General features: G+C 44.1%; 1 protein-coding gene across 4 annotated transcripts in view; it reads left to right on the top strand.

Moving 5' to 3' along the window:
- ADCK1 (aarF domain containing kinase 1) overlaps positions 1-18991 on the top strand; it is a 71596-nt gene that overhangs the window by 32147 nt on the left and 20458 nt on the right. For all 4 annotated transcript variants that reach the window (XM_038136836.1, XM_038136833.1, XM_038136835.1 and 1 more), the window contains one exon: positions 17245-17403. In XM_038136836.1, the coding sequence (XP_037992764.1) occupies positions 17245-17403 (159 nt within the window). The remainder of the gene's footprint in view (positions 1-17244; positions 17404-18991) is intronic.

The following is an 18991-nucleotide window of genomic DNA, read 5'->3' on the forward strand; positions in this document are numbered from 1 at the left end:
CTGGCCAGTGCATTCCCTAATATGGGTCTCCCTTCTCTGCTGCTGCACGGTGCTGTCAGACAGCATACTGGAACACAGTGCTGTCACAGATATGGACATCTCCTTGCTTCACTGTGTACTCTTCTCTACATCAACACACACTTTTACCTCTTTCTAGTCCCAAAATACCTCCTTGTATTGCACATCCCAGTAGGCCACAGCCTAGGTCTACCCACTCAGCAGCACTGTATTGCTTCTCCTGTGTACAGCAACATGTCACTTTTCACAGCCTATTGCTCATCAGCTTCCAGCCCATCCTTACACATTGGCATTTTTAAATCAACTTATTGACCTTTTCCCTAAGGCTCCTTATTCTCCCTCTTGATATGTTTGTGTGCTCCATACTCTACCCAAGCCTTAACTCATGTTGGAGGTAATTTTCCTTGGTGGGAGACACTTCTGTCACTCTTTCCTTTCAAAAATATCCCAGTTCCTGCTCCTTTCTGTCAGGTTCCTGTTGGGCAGGTTCTCTAGTCATTGCTCCTGTCTCTGGTGTGAGGTTGTTTGGTTGGGGATTAGGGCAAGGATGAAGTTTGCACCTCCCCCATCTGAGGGTGGTCTGGTCCCAAGCAGGGTCTTTCCCATGTTGATGGGGTGCTTGTGTAATGCGGCTGCCCAGGTGCTGTGTCCAGGCTGTCATTGCTTAGGGGGTGATGGGCTGCTGTAAGGCATGTGACTAGCCAAGGGAATGAGTGTCTCTCCTTGTCTTTTGACTTACCTTCACATCTAACAGTTGCTGAAACTGTTGCAGAGGAGTAGAAATGGTTGAAGCTGAGCAGTCTCAAATGTTATCAAAAGATCACGGGTTAAGATAAGAACAATTTACTGGAAAAAGCAATGAGATAAGAAAACAAACAATAACAGCAACAATATTAATAATGAAAGTTATAAGACAAAGAAGCAATTTATGTGAAAAGCCCCTGACAATAAACAAAACCTGACTGTTCGGTCCACCACTTTAACTCGATTGGAAGGAACCCCTTCTCCTTGGAAGAGAGGGTCCCTTTCTCCTGCCACTGGCAATGGCATGAGGTGGTATCAAGTAACTTTAGGGTCCTAGCCACACCCCTCCCGGCTATTGTAAAAAACTAACCTAGTCCTGATTGGAACTAGGGCACTCCCAAAGTTCTCAAAGTGTTTTTTTTGGGTTGGGTACATGAAATATTATTAATCTTTTTTTGAAATGTACCCATATACACCTGGGAATGTGGTCACTGCAGTGATCTGCAGTGGTGCCACATGGGCATTTGACAGAGAGGGACAGAAATTGTATGCCCATCTGTGCTGCCACAGGAAAGACAGAGAATGAGACCATAGCAAGGTGCTAATCCCCAGTGCAAGAGATTTCCCTGTCCTCTTACTGCTCTGAGAGTATGAGAAATAGCACAAATAAAAAACCCTATTTTTATTCATCTTTCTATATGAGTTCTTGGTATAGTATGGCAGCCTTTGCTGTGCCAGTGACAGGGAGAAGGATGGACTTGATTCCCTGATTCTTCTGGAATTGTTGATGAGTATTTTAAGCTCTGGCAAGACATATGCTTATTTCTGATTTGCAGAATGATTCAAGTAATGCTCAGCCCTGTGGGAGAGGAGCTAGGCCTTCAATAGGCTCTTGGGTATTACACTGCATGTCCAAGTACAGCATCCAAGTTATTCCCAAGGTAAAATGAGCCACTTTCTGTAGCTGGATCCATATGGCGCCCTAGAGAAGTTTCATTTACTGTTCTAGATCACAAGGTCTTCATGTCATAATGAAGGTTGCTGCACGTTCTATTATGGCTCCAGAAAGCCTTTTCCTGGGTGGGCAGTGTTGTCTAACTCTTCCAGGATGCCAGGATGTGTGCCTGCTTCCTGAAGTGTTGCACAGCCTTGTGGTTGAGTGCTCTGCCCACAAGCACTGATGTATGCCACAGTGCACAGTCCCTCTCGGGGTTGCTTGGGGCTGTGGACTGACACAGAATGGCTTTGCTGAACACCCAGGTCTTCTGTAGCTTGTGAACCTGGTTCTGTCCTAAAACACCATCTCCAGCAATGCTGTGCCATGCATGGTCTGCAGTGATGGTTTGTGAAGTCCATCACTGTGCATTACATCGCTAACAGACTCTGGGCAACCAGATCTAGGTCAGCAAGAGCCTCTTCGCCTGCTCTGGGTGTTGCTGGTCACAGGAAATCTCCTCATTCTGCTTTACTCTCCAATACCCACCAAAGTGGAAGCTGAGCTGTGGTGGCCATTACTCTGACAGTGTTAGGGGCTGGAAAGTGGGGTGGGAAGATATGGCCCTTCTGCCACCACTCTGAGTCTCCTGCAGTACACCCAGCAGGGCTTCCAAGCAGACGTCAATAAAAACCACATTTTTATTAAAACTGTAATGACAAATAAAAAACCTTCACATTTCTTTCAATAACTTGGGATATAAAAAAGAGATTTTTATCTATTATGAAAAGGATTTTGGCCATAAAAAGGTAATTTAAAGAGTCTGAGATGGATGGCGAATAGCATTAATGTCACCCAGAACAAATGGTCCTGCATTACTCAACTGAAAGGCACAAGTGGCTGCCTGTGCAAGTCCCGCTGCTGCTGCAGCCTCTGCTGTGCTTGCCCTGCCTTGTCTCTGGTAAGAGGCCCCAGTCACTGGCAGATCCCAGTGTGGCTGCCTCTACACCGAGCCCTTGTGTGGGCAGCAGCTGTCCAGAACTGCTGCTCCAAGGGCAGCTGGGGAAAGCAAACAGAGCTTTATGCGGCTCAGGTAGTGAACCTTGCTTTGTTTCTTGTGTCCCTGCTCCCTCTGTATGCAAGCTCCAGCATTACTGACCCTTACCATCGTGCCAAGGACAGCCTGCTGTCCTTACTGCCAGGGGAGCTTTTGAAGAGGTTACTGCCTCTTTCCATGGGTTTTTTCTCCACTCAGAGCTCCTGGGAGAATTTGGCTAGGTCCTGCTCATGGTGGCCTCCTCCTGGGTACTCTAGACCCCATAGTGTAAGAGAGGAAAGATTTTGAGTATAGATTAGAGGATAACCTCTTTTGACTTCTTTCAAATTAGTAAGATTTCCAATATAGGAAGTTGGACAGTAGATTTTCTGAAGGATCAGAAAATCTACGTTGGAGGACTTTCTGTAAGGAAGAGAAAAGCTTCAGATAGGAAGTGCAAAGGGGAATGGCCTGGTAAAAATAGTTCTGAACTGGATGCTTAGTGACAATTTTGCCTTCAATTTACAAATTCTTTAGGTGCCTGGGGGTTAGTGTATGACATACCTGCATGGAATTTGTTGGCTCAGTGCCTGTGCAGGCGGTAAGCTGTGTTCAGTACAGTTTTCTTGGAGTTTTGATTATACCTAAGTGTTGCTTGGCTGACAGTACACATGGCAGCTGTGTCAGGCTGTATTCAGTGTCCACATCCTGCAGAGGTGGTGCATCTGCTGCACAGCAATGCTCAAGCCATTGACAGAAAACACTTTTCAGCATGTGCGTAACCCTTCCAATTTCAAACAATTGCTGGAAATTGCAGTCTGTAACTGGGATTAATAGTCCTTATTCTTGCATATGGAGACTTTCTTTTTTCAATTGTGTATTTCCTTTGCTCAGCAATCTCCAGGCATTTCTGACACAGCAGGATCTGTGTAGGGGCAGAAACATTGAGGTGCTATGTTGAGGGACTGGCTTCTGTTTCAAAGCCCACTGCTGATACCCCCTGAAATATTCTTGATGCTCTGATCTTGACGCAGGCTGGGTTTACTATGCCTGATTTTTCTCTGAGGGAGTGAAGAATCCCATCATCTGCCTGCCCACTGATCTTTTAATATCCTACTTGATGCTGCCTAGTTATTATCTCCTAATTTCTTTCAGAATTTTACATCTGCATAGTTACTTGGCTCTTGACCCATCAAAAACATGAAAACATGATGCAGTGAGTCAGGCAACTTTTGGCAATAGGTTATTTGTAGATGAAACAAATGTCATAAAATGAAATAAGGAGTTACAGGGCTTGACCTTGACATATCTGTATTTTTCTAACACACAGATTAGTCACATAGAATTTTTATGAATTTATAAGATGTACAGTGATCTAAAAAGTTTTGTTTTATGGCACTTCTGGAATCTGTCTGACAGGCAGCTCTTGATTCTATGTAAGGATGCTGAGCCATAAAAAACACTTCAACTCTGCTTGCAGGTTGTCTTCCCTGTGAAAATACTGCTAGTAGCATTGGAAATTCTCGTTATGATAAGTCACACACTCAACATGCTTTTATGTTTTGAGAATTGAGGCAAAAGTTGGGATCTAAGATGTCTGAACATTCTTTACACCATTAGTCAGCAAAGTGTGTTTGTTCCTTATAGGCAGACCAGCCTGAGGAAGTTTTGTCATGTTATGTATGTGAACATTAGGCACATTTTGCACTTATTTTCTGTAAGCTTTGCAGTATTTAGTTTTACAGGATGTGTAGTTCAGAGCCAAACCTCTGAAGCTGTCTGTGACAACTGAAGAAGTAAATTCACGTGACCTATTGCTTGTGCCAGGAGAGCTCAGCTGAAGCAAACCTACAAGTTTCTCCCTTACAAAGCTCACGTAACCACTGCATCTCTAATTGGCAAGTTCTTGGAAAAGGCTCTTCAGCACCAATCCTTCCAAATTTCAGATTATTAGTAGAAAATTTACATTCGCTAGCTCATTTTGGATAATGAATGAAACTGAGGTGGTATCAGTTGTGCATGGAGAACAAAGCTAATTTTCTCAAGCACCTTATTGGATGTAGCTGATTGGTTCAGGTCTATTAACTGCTATTCCCATTTATCAAGACAGGCTAGAAGGAGGCTAGAGCAATCAAAATTACCAGGGCTTGTTGAGAGGGGTTATAGTAAAGAAGTCTCTCCATATAACTTTTCCTGCCTTGCCCTTTGTAAACTGCTAATGTCTTTGCCCTGGCTGCCAAGAAAACCTATAAGCCAATGCCTCCCTTCTGGTCCATCTTTTGTCCTTTGGACCATAACCTAATCTCTCCCTCTTTTATTTTTTTTTCCTTTTTGTTGGAAAGAGGTGTGAGGCTGGTTCTTAATGGGATATCGTGGCCAAGGCCTTTGCGGTTCCCTTGCAGTCATTAAAGCCAGCTCAGGAATTACAGATTGGCTGCTCCAAAATAAACATTTGAGACAGTGGGTGGTTCTCAGTGAGTGAGCAGGAAGGAATGGAAAATTATGGAGCAGACTGGTTCTGTGGGCCTTATCTCTCTAATGACTACACAACCACAGCACACTGATCACAATGTGTTGGACTGAGTGTCTCCAGTGACATAGTATCTTGTACCTGATGAGGAAGAAAGTGCAGCCTGACCACTCTGGGATATTCTCTCCTGGCCTTGCTCTCCACAAGACATGTCTAAAGTGGATCTCAGTACTTGGCCCCTCTTTGATGAGGCGAATCCTAAGTTCTAATGAGGTGCTTTTTGAGATGGTTACAATAGATGGAATCCACCAAACTGTTTATCTTCATCCACAGAAGCCCAAATATTTTGAATATAGGAAACAGAGCTACATACCAGTTAGTATTTAGAGGCTTCCTGTCCCAGTCCTATTCCAGAAGATGACTTTTTTGCTCCATCAGCCTGAGGGAAGGAAGAAAGGCAGTTGGATTCTGGCTTTAGAATAGTGGGTTGCTAGATTACTTGGAAATGCATGTGAATTAATCAAAATTACTCCCCAGCTTTGTTTTCATAGCCCACTTTTGTCCTGGTAACAACCTCTAGCAGTACACACTGGGGATGCCAGAGGAGAACTTACATTCAAGCTGTTTCCTACTGCACCATGGACTGTCAGCCCTTTCCTTTGCAGTACTTGTCACCCTGCAGTGGCAGCAGCAGTGCTAGGCCTGTAAGTGTAGTTGATTTATGTTAACTGTTGAAACAATAGTGTTTAATCTGTAAAGTGCTAATCTATTTTTTATGTTGATTATGAATAGGCCAGCTGTGCCTACTTTCCTATTCATAGAGTTTAGCGAACAAGCTTGTTTCACAGGCTGGGTTTGGAGGGTAATTTACATGAGAGCAGACACTGCTTTAAGGAAAGAAAATCAGCTGGGTACACCCTTGAAGCAGGGATTTGGCAGCCCTGCACTAATATCTGGGGACAAGGAAAAAAAAACATAGGAGGAAGAGGAGAAAGACAGATAATAAGTGAACTGTAGAAGGGGCAGACAGATCAGAGCAGACATGTGAAGAGTAGGGGAAATATGGTCAGGAGAAGAAAGGAAAAGTTGATATTCTGAGGAGAGATTGACAAGAAGGAAACAGGACAGGATGTGGCTGGTTTAGCATAGGACTTTTCTCTTTGCATCAGTGCAGAGAGCTCAGGGCTTCATGGTTTGTATGACTGGTCATTAGGGATGATCTAATGCATGGTGCCAGTGACACTATTGGTGAAGTCAGTTGTGGATTTAATTTGTCGTGTAGTTGTCTCTCTTGAGGGACTTTTATTGATCTCTGTGCTTTCTTTTTTCCTGAGAGCTGGCTGCAAAGGATACAAACTCCAGGGCCTCATCCAGACCTCTTTCTAAGTTATTTTACCTCAGCTTCTGTGTGGTCCCTGCACCTTGGTCTCTGGTGTGGACTGCTGGATAGCTGTGTCTTTCATATTGACTTGTCTGCCATGTGTGCTGGTGTTTCAATACCCATCAAGGCACAGTTAACACCAGTAACTGGCTTATGAGCTTTACATCTTCAGCAGAGCTTTACCACCTTTTAAGTATAATTCTTCTAAAATAGTGACCTTATTGTATCCCTTTCTTCATACCAGTTCAGTTCAGGCATGGCTGCCCACATCTGTCAGACTGCATGTACTTCGAGGTCCACCTCAGATCCCTACTTCTGCTTCCCTGTTCTATTAATCTGGGGCAATGTTGTACTTCAGTAAGACTTCAGGCTTGCTTGTATCTGTATAATTCTAACCAAAGCCACAGAAAAGATGTAACTGGGCAGAATCTGTCTGGGACTGGGCTTTGCCCTCTGCATGTCATCATTGTATTGTGCCTCTGTCCACCCTGGTGACAGGCTGCTGGGTTGTCCAATGCTGCTTCTGTCATGCCTGCCCTTTGTCCCAAGATCATCAGAGGGCTGGAACACCTCTCCTGTGAACACAGGATGAGAGAGTTGAGGTTGTTCAGCTGGGAGGAGGACTGGAGGAGGAGATATCACAGCACCTTCCAGCACCTAAACGGGACGTACAAGAGCTGGAGAGGGACTTTTACAAGAGTGTGGTAGTGATAGGACCAGGGGGAATGACTTCCAACTGAAAGACAGTAGGTTTAGATTAGATATTAGGAAAACATTCTTTTCTGTGGTGGTGGTGAGGTACTGGAACAGAGAAATCATGTCTGCACACACACTGCAGGAACCCTCCACTCCTCCTGCACACCCTGCCTCTGCACACACACCAACACCGTCCTGATCCTATTCTTCATTTGCCTCTCTGTGGATGGATTTTGCCTACCATTCCTCATACAAGCTGTGTACACAAATGCCTTTCTCCATGCTTCCTTTTTAACTCTGTGCTCAAGCCCTGGCACAGCTTCACTTCCTGACCAAATCCTTGTACCCGACCTCTTCCAAACATCCCCTCATCACACTCTGTATAGTCACATAGAACTGCCCATACACACTCCCCCCCAGCCCCCCTGCTTTGTCTTATATACATCTTGAAGCCCCCAGGCTCTCAAAGCTGAATCAGAGGCATTTAAGATGAGGCACAGGTGATGTGTGTCCCATATATCCTCAGGCTCTGGCAGCTGGTTATTTCTCACAGGAGTGCTGCTGTTGTGCAGGCTTACTGCTGACAGGGCCCTTGGGGCATCTCTGCAGTCCTCTCTGAGCCTCCCCCTGCCCCTGTGACTAACATGGAGCTTGTTTATTGTGGCTCTTTGATCCTTTCCTACACAGGTTTCAACCAGTGCATGGCAGGAATGTGTTTATATCTGGAGTCAAAATGGTCTTGGAAGTTCATTTGCTTCTGGGTGTTTTCTTAAATCTAACCTTCTTGCTTATGTGGCAACTGGCCCCATCTCTGTGGCATTTCGAGTGAGGCTCTATCTTGGTACAGGTAAGAAATTTTTTACATTGAGATCCACCAGTCATGGCAGCAACTTCCCAGGGATGTGGTAAGAGACCTTATCAAGGCTTCCTTTTCCAGGAAAAGTTAAACCAGGCTGTCTTTTGAGGTCCCTTCCAACCAGAGCTGTTCTGTGATTTGATGATTCTTTACAAATGTTCTGTCTTTGCACCAGGATGCTGGCAGCTGTATGGGTGATATGTTGTGGGAACCCAGGACATCCCTCTGGGTGTCCTGGATGGCCAGAGCCGCTGGCAGGGGGCTCTGAGACCCTGGCATGCAGCCAAAGACACACATGGGGTTTTGATCTTAGCCCATGGAGCAAGTTACTAACTCTGTATGAAGAATTACAAGCCACACACACAAGTTTAGATAGCATAGTAGAAGTAATCACAAAGTGAAAGGAAGGATTTTTGAGTGCTGTACAGGGGGGTTTTAAGCCTTGTACGCAGGGGTCCAAGTTTTGTACATGGGGGTCAAGAGTTCTAAGATGGAGGGATTTGGGTGTGCCCTGTCCTCTTTCTTTCTCCTTCCTAACCTCCATGTCTTTGGTGATGTTGGCACTCACAGATTGGTCTAGAGTAGAAAGTCACTATTCAATATAGATAGTAGGTATTGGGGGAAAGGTATAAACATGTAGTACGTAATGTATGATATAAAAGATGGCACCAGCCCCCTGGGAGGGCAGTGTGCCTTTGTCTGAGCTGCTGAACGGGCCACAGCAGTTCAGGAGAAGAATCTTTTAGATAACCAACAATAAACTACCTTGAGAACAGACAACAGAAGACTACTGGAGTCTTTCTTCGAAGGCACGGGTTGGAAGAGGGACTTTTCCATCTTTCGGGGTCACCCCAATCCGGGGGTGAAACCCCACAATATGTCATTTGGGAATATGTCTTCAGGAATTCAGCCAAGGGGTTCTGTGTGTCGGGGACCTCCACATATCTTACTACATGTGTAGCTCAAGAGAAATTGGAACTTGGAGAGGATGGGGGACAATTGGCTTGTTTTCACCTGTCATTTGTGAGCATTAGCACTTGATGTCTAGATGCAGGCATCAAAATGAGGTCAATGTTAATGAAAAGGTCAAGGCTGCAGGCATGCTCGACAGAAAGTTAGTGACATTCTCTGTTGTGATGAGAAATGAGATAGAAGGCATGGCTTGACTGAGAAGATTAGGAACTGTGCTTTAGCTTTGTTGAATGTGAACAGAGATATGACTGAAAGAAGATGACTGAGAAACAGGCTGAAATTGTAGTTTGGCTAGAAGCAGGCTGATGTAGAGTACAGAGCCAGAACTACAAGTCAGCAGAAAGGAAGTGGGAATTTTTTGTGAGCTATTATCCAGATGCAGTGGTGGGGGTAGAGGTTGTGAGCAGAGCTTTGTGTAACATCTCCAGAAAGCTGGAAAAGGATAAGCCAGCTGCTCAGAAATACTAAGAGAGCAATTAAAGGAGCAGAAGGCTGAGGAGACTTTTCCCTTCCTTAGGAGCTACTGGGGTATTCCTGCTATGTTAGCACTTTCAGCTCTATTGCTTGGGAGCTGAAGAGCTGCAAAGAACACAGAAAGCCTTGAAAATCTTAATATAAAGGGACCACTACTGCTCTACATCAGACATGGAATAAGAATCCCTTTGAGCAGAGTTGTCTTCTGCTGTGCTTCCACTGTGCACTGGTGTAATAAATGAAACCCTCCTTTGTTAGCAGGGGGGAGGAAAGAGAAATAATGCTTTCAATTAAAATACAAAAGATTGCTGGGAGGGGTGTCATTGTGTGCTCTTGAAGGACTGTGATTTCAGTTTGTCTGAACAACTGACCAGTGTGGCTCCATCCTCACAGACAGGAGAGATGCAGAGGAAGTAGTATTTCCCCAAAAAGAGAGAAAAGAGTGCATTTAATGAGCATTGCTCAACTGGGAGAAAGATAAAAGAGCAAATTAAACAGGGCATTTGTATGTGCAAGGGAAGAGCAGGGAAGCATCTGCCCATGGCCTGCACTGTTGGAGTGAATAAGTAGCTCACAAGTCACTATTTTTTTTCAGCATGATGGAATGGAAAGCAAACGGGATTATATATGTATATACACACCTTGGCTTTATTTTGCTTTGGTCTGTGCATTTTGCATAGGCTATAAGATACTTATGTCATGCAAAATAGATTGCACAGTGGCAGTGTTTACTGTGCATATAGACAGCAGTTTTACGTCTTTGCTTTCCACACAAGCCTAGTTGTTGGTGGACTTTTTGTTGACCATAGGGATGAGGAAGCATTGGCTGCTGTTTGAAGCCAGTCACAGACAGGCTGGGCTGCAGAAATGGTTTCGGGTATCAGGAAGATGACTAGCTGCACAAGATGTTATTTTGAGATGGAAAAGTGGGATGCTGAACAGGTCACAGATCATCTGCATCTGGGGACAGAAAATAAGCATTTTCTCAATGTCCATGCCAGTTTTAGAGGGACTGTTAATCCCTTTGTTATCACTTGGGGATTCTGAGGAAGTACTTGATTCAGTCATGCAAGCTTCTTCCACCTTCCATCTTTTCCACAGGGAAGTGAACTGGATTTGCAGCTTAAAATTATGCTGTAGCTTTCAACAGCAAAACCTTTCCCTTGGTAATGGACATTTTTGAGAAATAAAATTTACTGGAATGTAATTCTGTGTATGAGATTATAAATGTGAGGGAAAGCTACCTGGATGTAGTACTTTGACCAGGAATAATGTTCACACACACACACACACATAGATGGATTAGAAACTTATTTGGAGACATCCCAGCTTTGCTCTTTCCTTTCTCTGGTTTCATCTATATGTTTGTGCTACCAAAGATGTTGTGCTTGCCCTGCAGATGATGGCTGGACTCTGCTTTCTTATAGTTTAGCTTGATATCTGCCTTACATCGAAAGTATCTTGTGCAGTTTCTCTGCTTTCAGAGTGCTTTGTCAGTACCTGGACAAAGAACAGCCAAATGAAACTAAACATGGAAGAGGCTGTGGTGAAATGCTATTGGAAAACCTGTAGAACTCCAAGCTGTTGAAAGCATCTCTGGGTGCTGAGCTAATCTGTTAATTTTAGCATCCTGTGTCTCTGGAAGGTAGTAGGACATCCAGTAGCTTAATTGGTGAAAAACATTTATCTCCTTGTGCCAGTCAGGGTGATTTTCCTGAGCCAGTTATGTTCCAGTCTGGCCTTCACAATCCTTGCTTTTGTTAGGCTGAATGTGGTTTATTTGTGGGAGCCATGGATAAGTGGCTCACCTTTTAGAGAGATGGGAGATGAGGTCCACCTCACACACAGGGTCTCAGAAGACATACATCTGCTCTGTCTGCTCATTGCTCTTACTGCCTGTTGTAGCTGTCACCACTGAGAACCAGGTTTCGATCTGGGATGAGTGATAGTCTCAGACAGTTCTGCCTTGTCTTAAAGATCTCACTTACTCAGGAAAATAAATGAAGCTACCATGAGCGTGCCTGAGCACAGACTATTATGCAGGAGTCATCAGGGATGGAATAAAAGGTGCCTTTCCTCAAGGTATAGCTCTGTAAAGGTACTATAGCAAGTCAAGTAGGCTGATACTATTGCTGCACAGCTCAATGGGTGGATGTGATGAGTACAAGAGTGGCTTCAGGTAGGCTTTTCCACTGCTTGAAGTAGCCAGGATCATAGGTATCAGACAATGAATGAGTGAGTGAATGTTGGCCTCTGACTGAGGGGAATCAAGGACTCTTCCTTTAGCAGAGTTCATTTTCTGTAACACTGATGCCTTTGTAACTGAGAAATACTGTTGGTAGGATCCCAGAGAAGATTCACAGGGTTTTAGGAGGTAGTGGGCTTCAGAGGTCCAAAGTGGTACAGGGTAGAAATAGCAGGAAAAAGTGAACTTCACATCCGACCTGAGTCACAGCCCTTTTTCTGGAAGAAATTCTGATGGTTGATCAACAGCCCTGATTTTTGTGCTGTTGTTGTGAAACATTAGCAGTGATTAACAAAGTTAGCAGTGATTGGCATGCCAGGAACAAATGTGTACCATTGGCACGTGAAGTGACATGTTTGTGGCTGTATGTAATAACTGTTGTATATGTATCATACAGATAGGTTTTTAAAAGCAAAGCTAAAAATTTGGTCCTTGTAAATTAGACAAGGGCAGGTTTCTAGCTGTGTTGACAGTCCTAATTCTGTTCATTGAAGCATGAGTGCTGCGACATGGTGTGGCCCAGCGTCACATGGAGTATCAAGGAGAAACAATGCTAGACCTCAGCTCTTCCAAATTCTAGGCAGGCACCTTATTGCATATCTCCCCTTGAAAAGAACCACCTTACTTTTCCATCCTGTGCACTGAAAGATGCAGGCATTTTCTGTAATAAGCCATAGGTCATTGTTTCAGTGCATGAAACACACAGATACCTTTACCTGCATTCATTTGGGTGCAGCATATACCTATCAATATATGCGCACGTGTGTGTAGATGTAATATGAACATCAGCGAATCCATTGAAAACAAAACCACTGCTCTGTATACATCTACAATATTATTAAAAATACTGAATTAATAAATACATGTTCTTGACAGATGAATTTAGGAACCATCAATTAAGTTTGGCATTCATTAGGTGGGGAGAAGTCCAATCAGATTTCACTGACTCAACAAAGCCGCCTATAAATTGTGGGCTTTTTGTTCTGATGTTTGATGAATTATTCTTCATAATCCACTGTCTACTGCGATAAATCTAATCTTTCAGTTTTTGCTGTCTTAATAATTCTCAGAGCAGCACTGTGACATTTTGTTTTCGTAGAGGGGATAGAACAGCTGGGACGATGGAAAAAACCCTCGCTGTCTGGGAAGTATATTGCTTGATGAAAAAGTAACATTTTTTTCACACTTAGAGCTCTGGTCTTGTGGACTTGCAAGGATCTGTGAGACCTTGGCAACATGAGCCATTATGTGTATCTTGTTGAAAAGATGACCAGTCTAGGATGAGGTTCATGTTCCTTAAACCAGGAAGGGCATTTAATTTGAGAGCAATAGCGTGCTAGTGTTGATAAACTGAATTCCAAAAGTCCTGCTGCCTTCTGATGTTAGTGATCCTGCATCTCACTGCTTCCTAAATTTATCTTGACCAAACTACTGACACATGGCCAACATTCATCACAGTGGCAGAGCAGAGCCACCACATCTCATGTAGAATGATGTTCCATAATGTTGGGCTGGGAAAGGGCTCCATGACTTAGGCTCCTGCTCCAGACCACTGTGTTAGCAGCCTTTCTGGAGAGAGAAGAGAACATACCTCTCTGTGAAGTGGGCCAGTTGAAACCAGGCAGTAATACTCCATCATTTGCTGCAAAACATGGATATAAGAAGGTTGGGATTAAGAGGCAATATATTTCAAAAGAAATTAGCTAACAAGACATACACATTTAACTGCTATGGTTTAGAGATTAAGATATCAGGCTGGAACTTGGGATATCTGGGTTAAATCCCAGCTCTGTCAAAGACTTCTCAGAACATGCTAGGCAGGTCATGTAAGGTAATACTTTCAGAAAGGACTCAGGATTTGGAAGCTTAAATCCAATTGATTTCCAGTATCTTCCTCAGTGTTTAAGGACAGGATTTGCAAAAAATACTGAGGCATCCTGGTGCCCAGTGTTGTGGCATCAGGTGGTGTATGCTGCAGACCTTGGGAAGAGCAGCTGTGCTTTGGGAAAGCACTTCAGCATGTGAGGAAGCCTGTAGCTGACATCTGGGAATTCTTGGAAAGCATGAGTTTTGCAGGGCCCATGGTAGCTGTGCATCTCATACCATGGCACTCTGGGCTTTATGTGGTCTCTAGGTGCAACCTCAGCACAAATACATACTAGTAAGTGTCGAAGTAGATAGATCCTGTTGGAGCTTTTATACCAGTTCCTTGAGGTGTGAATACTAATACCAACAATTATGCATATTTTGCATGTTTAAAATTAAATGAGCTTCATTCCTCAGAATTAAACAGTCAGGGCTGTGTTTCCAGCAGGTGAAGTACAGCACACATTCATTTGCTGGTGGAGCATGTGCTTGAGGGGGACCTGGCTTGCCGAAGGAGCGAGGGAAACCACTGTGTGCAGGGACACCGCTCGCCTGTACGGCTGTAAACCTGCAGCTGGCTGTCCTGTTCCTTTGAAAGAGCAGCCCTGAAGTTCCTTTTAGACTGTTATTAAACCTGTCGGGAAGCTATACCTGTTTCATCTCCTGCCAGGATTACAGATGGTAACAATGAGTTTGATGAGGCCATTTGAGACCAGCTGTAGCCTGGAAAAAACTTGAGAGTTCCTGAAGTCAGGTGCGCTCCAAGACTGTCCCAGACCTATACTTGCTAATCATCCATTCTGGAAATGACAGTTTTTCTTAAGAGTGCTTGTGAACAGTAAGAGCCTGCAGCCTGTACCAAGAACTCCTTCCTTGAATGAAATGGGTGCAGCCACCTTCCCTTGGAAAGACCCCCCTCCCCAGCAGGCAGTGTGGGACCCAGGCTCACCTCTTCTCTGCTTCCATGTCGCTCGCTTTTGTGCGTCTGGGACACACAGCCTGCAGCAGAGGCATTAGCTGCCTCCAGCGAGCTGAGAAAAGACAATTCCATAATGAACGAGGGTCATTTGCTAAGTGGGGGGTCCTGGAGCCCAGCCATAATTGTGCTTCTGTTTTATCTCAGCCTCACACCTGCTCGTGTAATGGCTCAGCTGTGATCTGCTCCCTCCCCATGTGTATGCTCTGCCCCTCTGCTCCTGGGGTATCCATCAATTCTCTGGCCCTATTGCAGTCCCTTGCCTTGCTGTCCTTGTCTGCAGCCTGTGAACGTGCACAAAATTGCCCTGGAATTGTGGGAAGGCCACTGAGCTGGCTCTATCAGACATGACTGCTAACCTGACTTCCATGTCCTAAGTAGCAAGTTTTTAAATGAAACTCTTCTATCGAAATAACTCCTAGACACAACTTTTTTCAACTATGTTTCTTTAGAAAACTTAGTCACACGATAATGAGGTATATATTACTCCTGCCAGAGGGAACGTGTGCAGCTTTTTTTCTCCCCTGCATGCATTCGGTTCTCGTGAAAATGGCTGGATTGACAGTGTAGGCAATTAAGAGGTTTTGAAATCCAGAGCAGATGGAATTTTATCCAATTTATATATGATCTTACTATAAATGTACCTTACTGGATTCAAGCCAGTGAACTCCCAAGTCTGTGTTTTAACCTTTGGGGGATGTTACACAGCTTTATGACAGTTAGAGTAGTAACCACTTTGTAAAGGGTACATCCCTCTGATTCAAGGATGTAGGGTAGTGAGGGAGTTGAAGAAAATCCCAGCTCGGCCTCACGTGGCAGGTTCTCTGTTCGCATTTTTTTCTTCCTTATGGGAACTTACAGCCCAGCAGGCTCTTGGCCACCTTAAATCTTTACCCTTAACAGATCCTTTCTTCAGGGAATACATAAACTTCACATAAAGGTAAAAGTCCCTATGTCTTGAACACATTTTCTCTTGAGACACAAGTGTCAATAGGTTTGAATTATGGACCTGCTGTAATTAAAAACCACATAACTAGTTGTTTTTAATGCACTTGTTTTACTTAATTGATTTTGCCGCCAGGACCAAAGAGAATTAATTAAATAAATAAAATGAACCTTCCTAGTGAATTACTGGAGGCAGCCGAGTCTGTGTTGGTACCTAATTACTGCAAATGCTCCAGTTTGTTGCTAGCAATAGTTTTCTGTGGAAGGGGCTGGGAGAGAAGGGGTGGGGTAGGGTGGTGTGGGAGGGGGCTCATTCCTTGGCAGCTGCAGGAGGGAACAGGCTGCTCCTTGTAGTATTTTTCTTCCTTTTCAGCAAAAAGAGTATTCGTTTAAGGCTTTGCATGAAGACTTTGCTTAGAAGGTCTTTATTCATATTTAATTGCTAGGTTGCTGCAGCTCCCATCTTTAATTACCTTTTAAAAAGCAGGTTATAAAAATGCACTGACATTCTTTCTTTTTTGTTACTGCATAAATTACAGGCTTCTCAGCTGCTCACTTGAAATCAGTTGAGCCTGCGAGAGGGGTAGGACAGGTTCCCTTTGCTGACTTCTGGAAACCTCAGAGCTTATGTTCACCTTGACCTACAGAGCAAAAATCCTCAACTGGCATTACATGAACTATGCCTGAAGCCACATATCTGTGTTAGCCCTTCCTGTGAGCTGACTGACTGCGTGGAGGGGCCTGGCTCATCAGCTAGGCTCAAATCACACTACCATGGTTGTAGTGTTTGCAGAGCCTGTGCTGCCTGGTGCAGCCAAGAGGGTCTCTAGCAGGGGAAGTGGGCCTTTGCCCTCACCCATGTCTATCTTGGATTTTGCTTCCTGGACCTGGTCCTGGTAAATCTACTTCATTGGCAACTTTCCTTGTAGTCCAGTCCTAAATTTTTCAGCCAGAGCTTCTAATAATTTCCTCTCCTGCTTGTCAAGTGCTTTGCTGTCCCTGATTGGTGCTTCTTCTGAGCTGAGAGCACTGGTTACTTTTATGAAAGGTGCGGCAAAGTTCACCACATTAAACATGTTTTCAGGCCAAGTTGTCACAGTTGAAACAGCCATTTTTGTCCTGCCCTGAATGCAGCCCTAAACTACTGCTCCCCAGTCATGTGCTGGCTTTCACCAAGTAAGCTTGCTGCTGCTGTAATGCACAGGAATACACACTGTCAGGTTTCAGGGGTGATTGTGGGTGGTATTCAATATCTGCAAAAGAAATACATGCAAAGGAACAGCTGTTGGCTTCTGCACCTAGGATGCTGACCATAATCACTTCAAGCCATTTTCGGGACAGCCTGAAGAAGTCTCTCAGACACTGCCTGGCCTCTGCAAGTCCAAGATGAAACCTGCTGCTGGGACTCTGTCACAGGTTTCCAAAAGCAGAGTATCTCCAGGGCATTTGCATGTTTGGCAGGCTTCACTCAGAGGCCAAACAATGACAAGGCTAAGAGGGGGGACAGAAGAAGTATGAAAGGGTTGAGTCTGCCCAGCTTTGGCACATGAACTCTCTGGCCTGTGGGCAGGGCTTTCCTGAACATGGCTTTTGTTACCCCAAGCTGATGCCTCTTTCTTTTCTCTTGGCAGATAAAAGAGCTCTTTATGAGCTTTGAGGACACTCCCTTGGGAGCAGCATCACTAGCCCAGGTACACAAAGCAGTGCTGCAGGATGGGAGAACTGTGGCAGTGAAAATCCAGCACCCCAAGGTCCAAGCTCAGAGCTCCAAGGATATTTTGCTCATGGAGGTAAAATTACATGTTGACTTCAAACTTACAGAAAAATTGCCATTGAAGTGTATGGGGACCATGTTAATCTATGTTGTAAGCAGGTACAACAACACCAACCTGTGGCTTTGAAACCTCCACAGAGATCAATGCTGTCTTGCAGGATTAATACAGAAAATTGGTGAGGATTGCAGTGCTGGTGATTGTATGGACGGAGAGATGAACAACAGGGTAAGAGGGAAGGAGGGCACAAGGAGAAGACAGGTAAAGATGAATGACATTATAGTAAGTCCATATAAGACTTAGGAAATAGAGAGTGAGTCCTGAAGTCTCTTTTCAGCCTGTGTGCCCATTAACTGGTCTCAGGGACCATTAACTGGTCTCTTGTAGTCAGGCCTATGTGGTCAAGGGAAATCATTGTTCATGATTATCTTGTTTTTCAGTTAAATTTTAGTTGATTTTAAATTTTAGTGGATTCAACAGTGGATGAGGTTGCTATGATTCAGTTTTGTTTCTTGATCAGCTCCTTAATGCTGAACTGATTAATGGTAGAAACAAAAACACTGAAATACAGAGAGGGTCACCTAACAGGTGCAAATACACAAATGAGGGATTCAGCTAGGAAAAAAGTTTCAATGCCTACCTCCTGTTCCTCTCCTGAATGGTAGGTACCACTCTTATTTTTCAGTGCAGTGTTGTAGCTTTTCCCAACTTCTAAGTCTAGCCATGGAAAGGAGGAAATGGAAATGAACTGCAGCACTGTACTGCATTGCAACAGACAAAGATGCCAGCAATATACTATTGAACACCAAATGGACAGGGCTGTGGTGGAGGAGATGGGAAGGATTAGGTCTGCAAGTGCTAACACCAAAGCTTTTTGCTCTCCTAATAAAGCATATATATATATATATATATATATATATATATATATATATATGTGTGTGTGTGTGTGTGTGTGTGTGTGTGTGTGTCTGTATATACAGTAAGTGCACATTAATTGGCAGACAGGTAGGTCCATGATACTAAAGAGGGGAAGCTTAAGCTGGGGAGTTCTGATGAGTGTTTGGAGGGTATTGGTGATGCGGTAACACACTTCTCCATCACAGAAGATCAAAAATCAAAGATTCTGCCAGCAACCTCTCAGAGCACTGTGTAGCTCAAGCTTCTTTAGACAGTTGAAATACCCTGTTTTGAGCAATCCTAGTCTGTATAGAAGCACATCTTGTTCCAGCTGGGGCACATAACTTGTAGCTGAGTATTTAATTTGAACTCATAGTGAAGGAAACTTTTGGGTACCAAAGAGATCTTCCAATAAGATGGAATCAGTCTGTTTCAATGCTGGTTTGAGAACACAGAACTGTTTGAACTGGCTTTGGGTCCAGCTGTAGATTTGAAATTGATTCAGATCTTCTCCAGGACTCACTGCAGTGATCTGCCCAATCAATTTGCTTCTGTGAATCATCACATGCATAGCACTTCTCAAGGGGCTTATGACATCCTTGTCTCCCTCCCAAAACAAGGTGACAGACAAAGAGCAGTCAGGGATTAAGGATGAGCAGGTAATGAAAGAGTATGGGATCAGGGTAATAAGAGGATTCTGTGTGAATGA

This window comes from Motacilla alba, chromosome 5 (assembly GCF_015832195.1).
Source record: "Motacilla alba alba isolate MOTALB_02 chromosome 5, Motacilla_alba_V1.0_pri, whole genome shotgun sequence".
NCBI classification, from domain to species: Eukaryota; Metazoa; Chordata; class Aves; order Passeriformes; family Motacillidae; genus Motacilla; species Motacilla alba.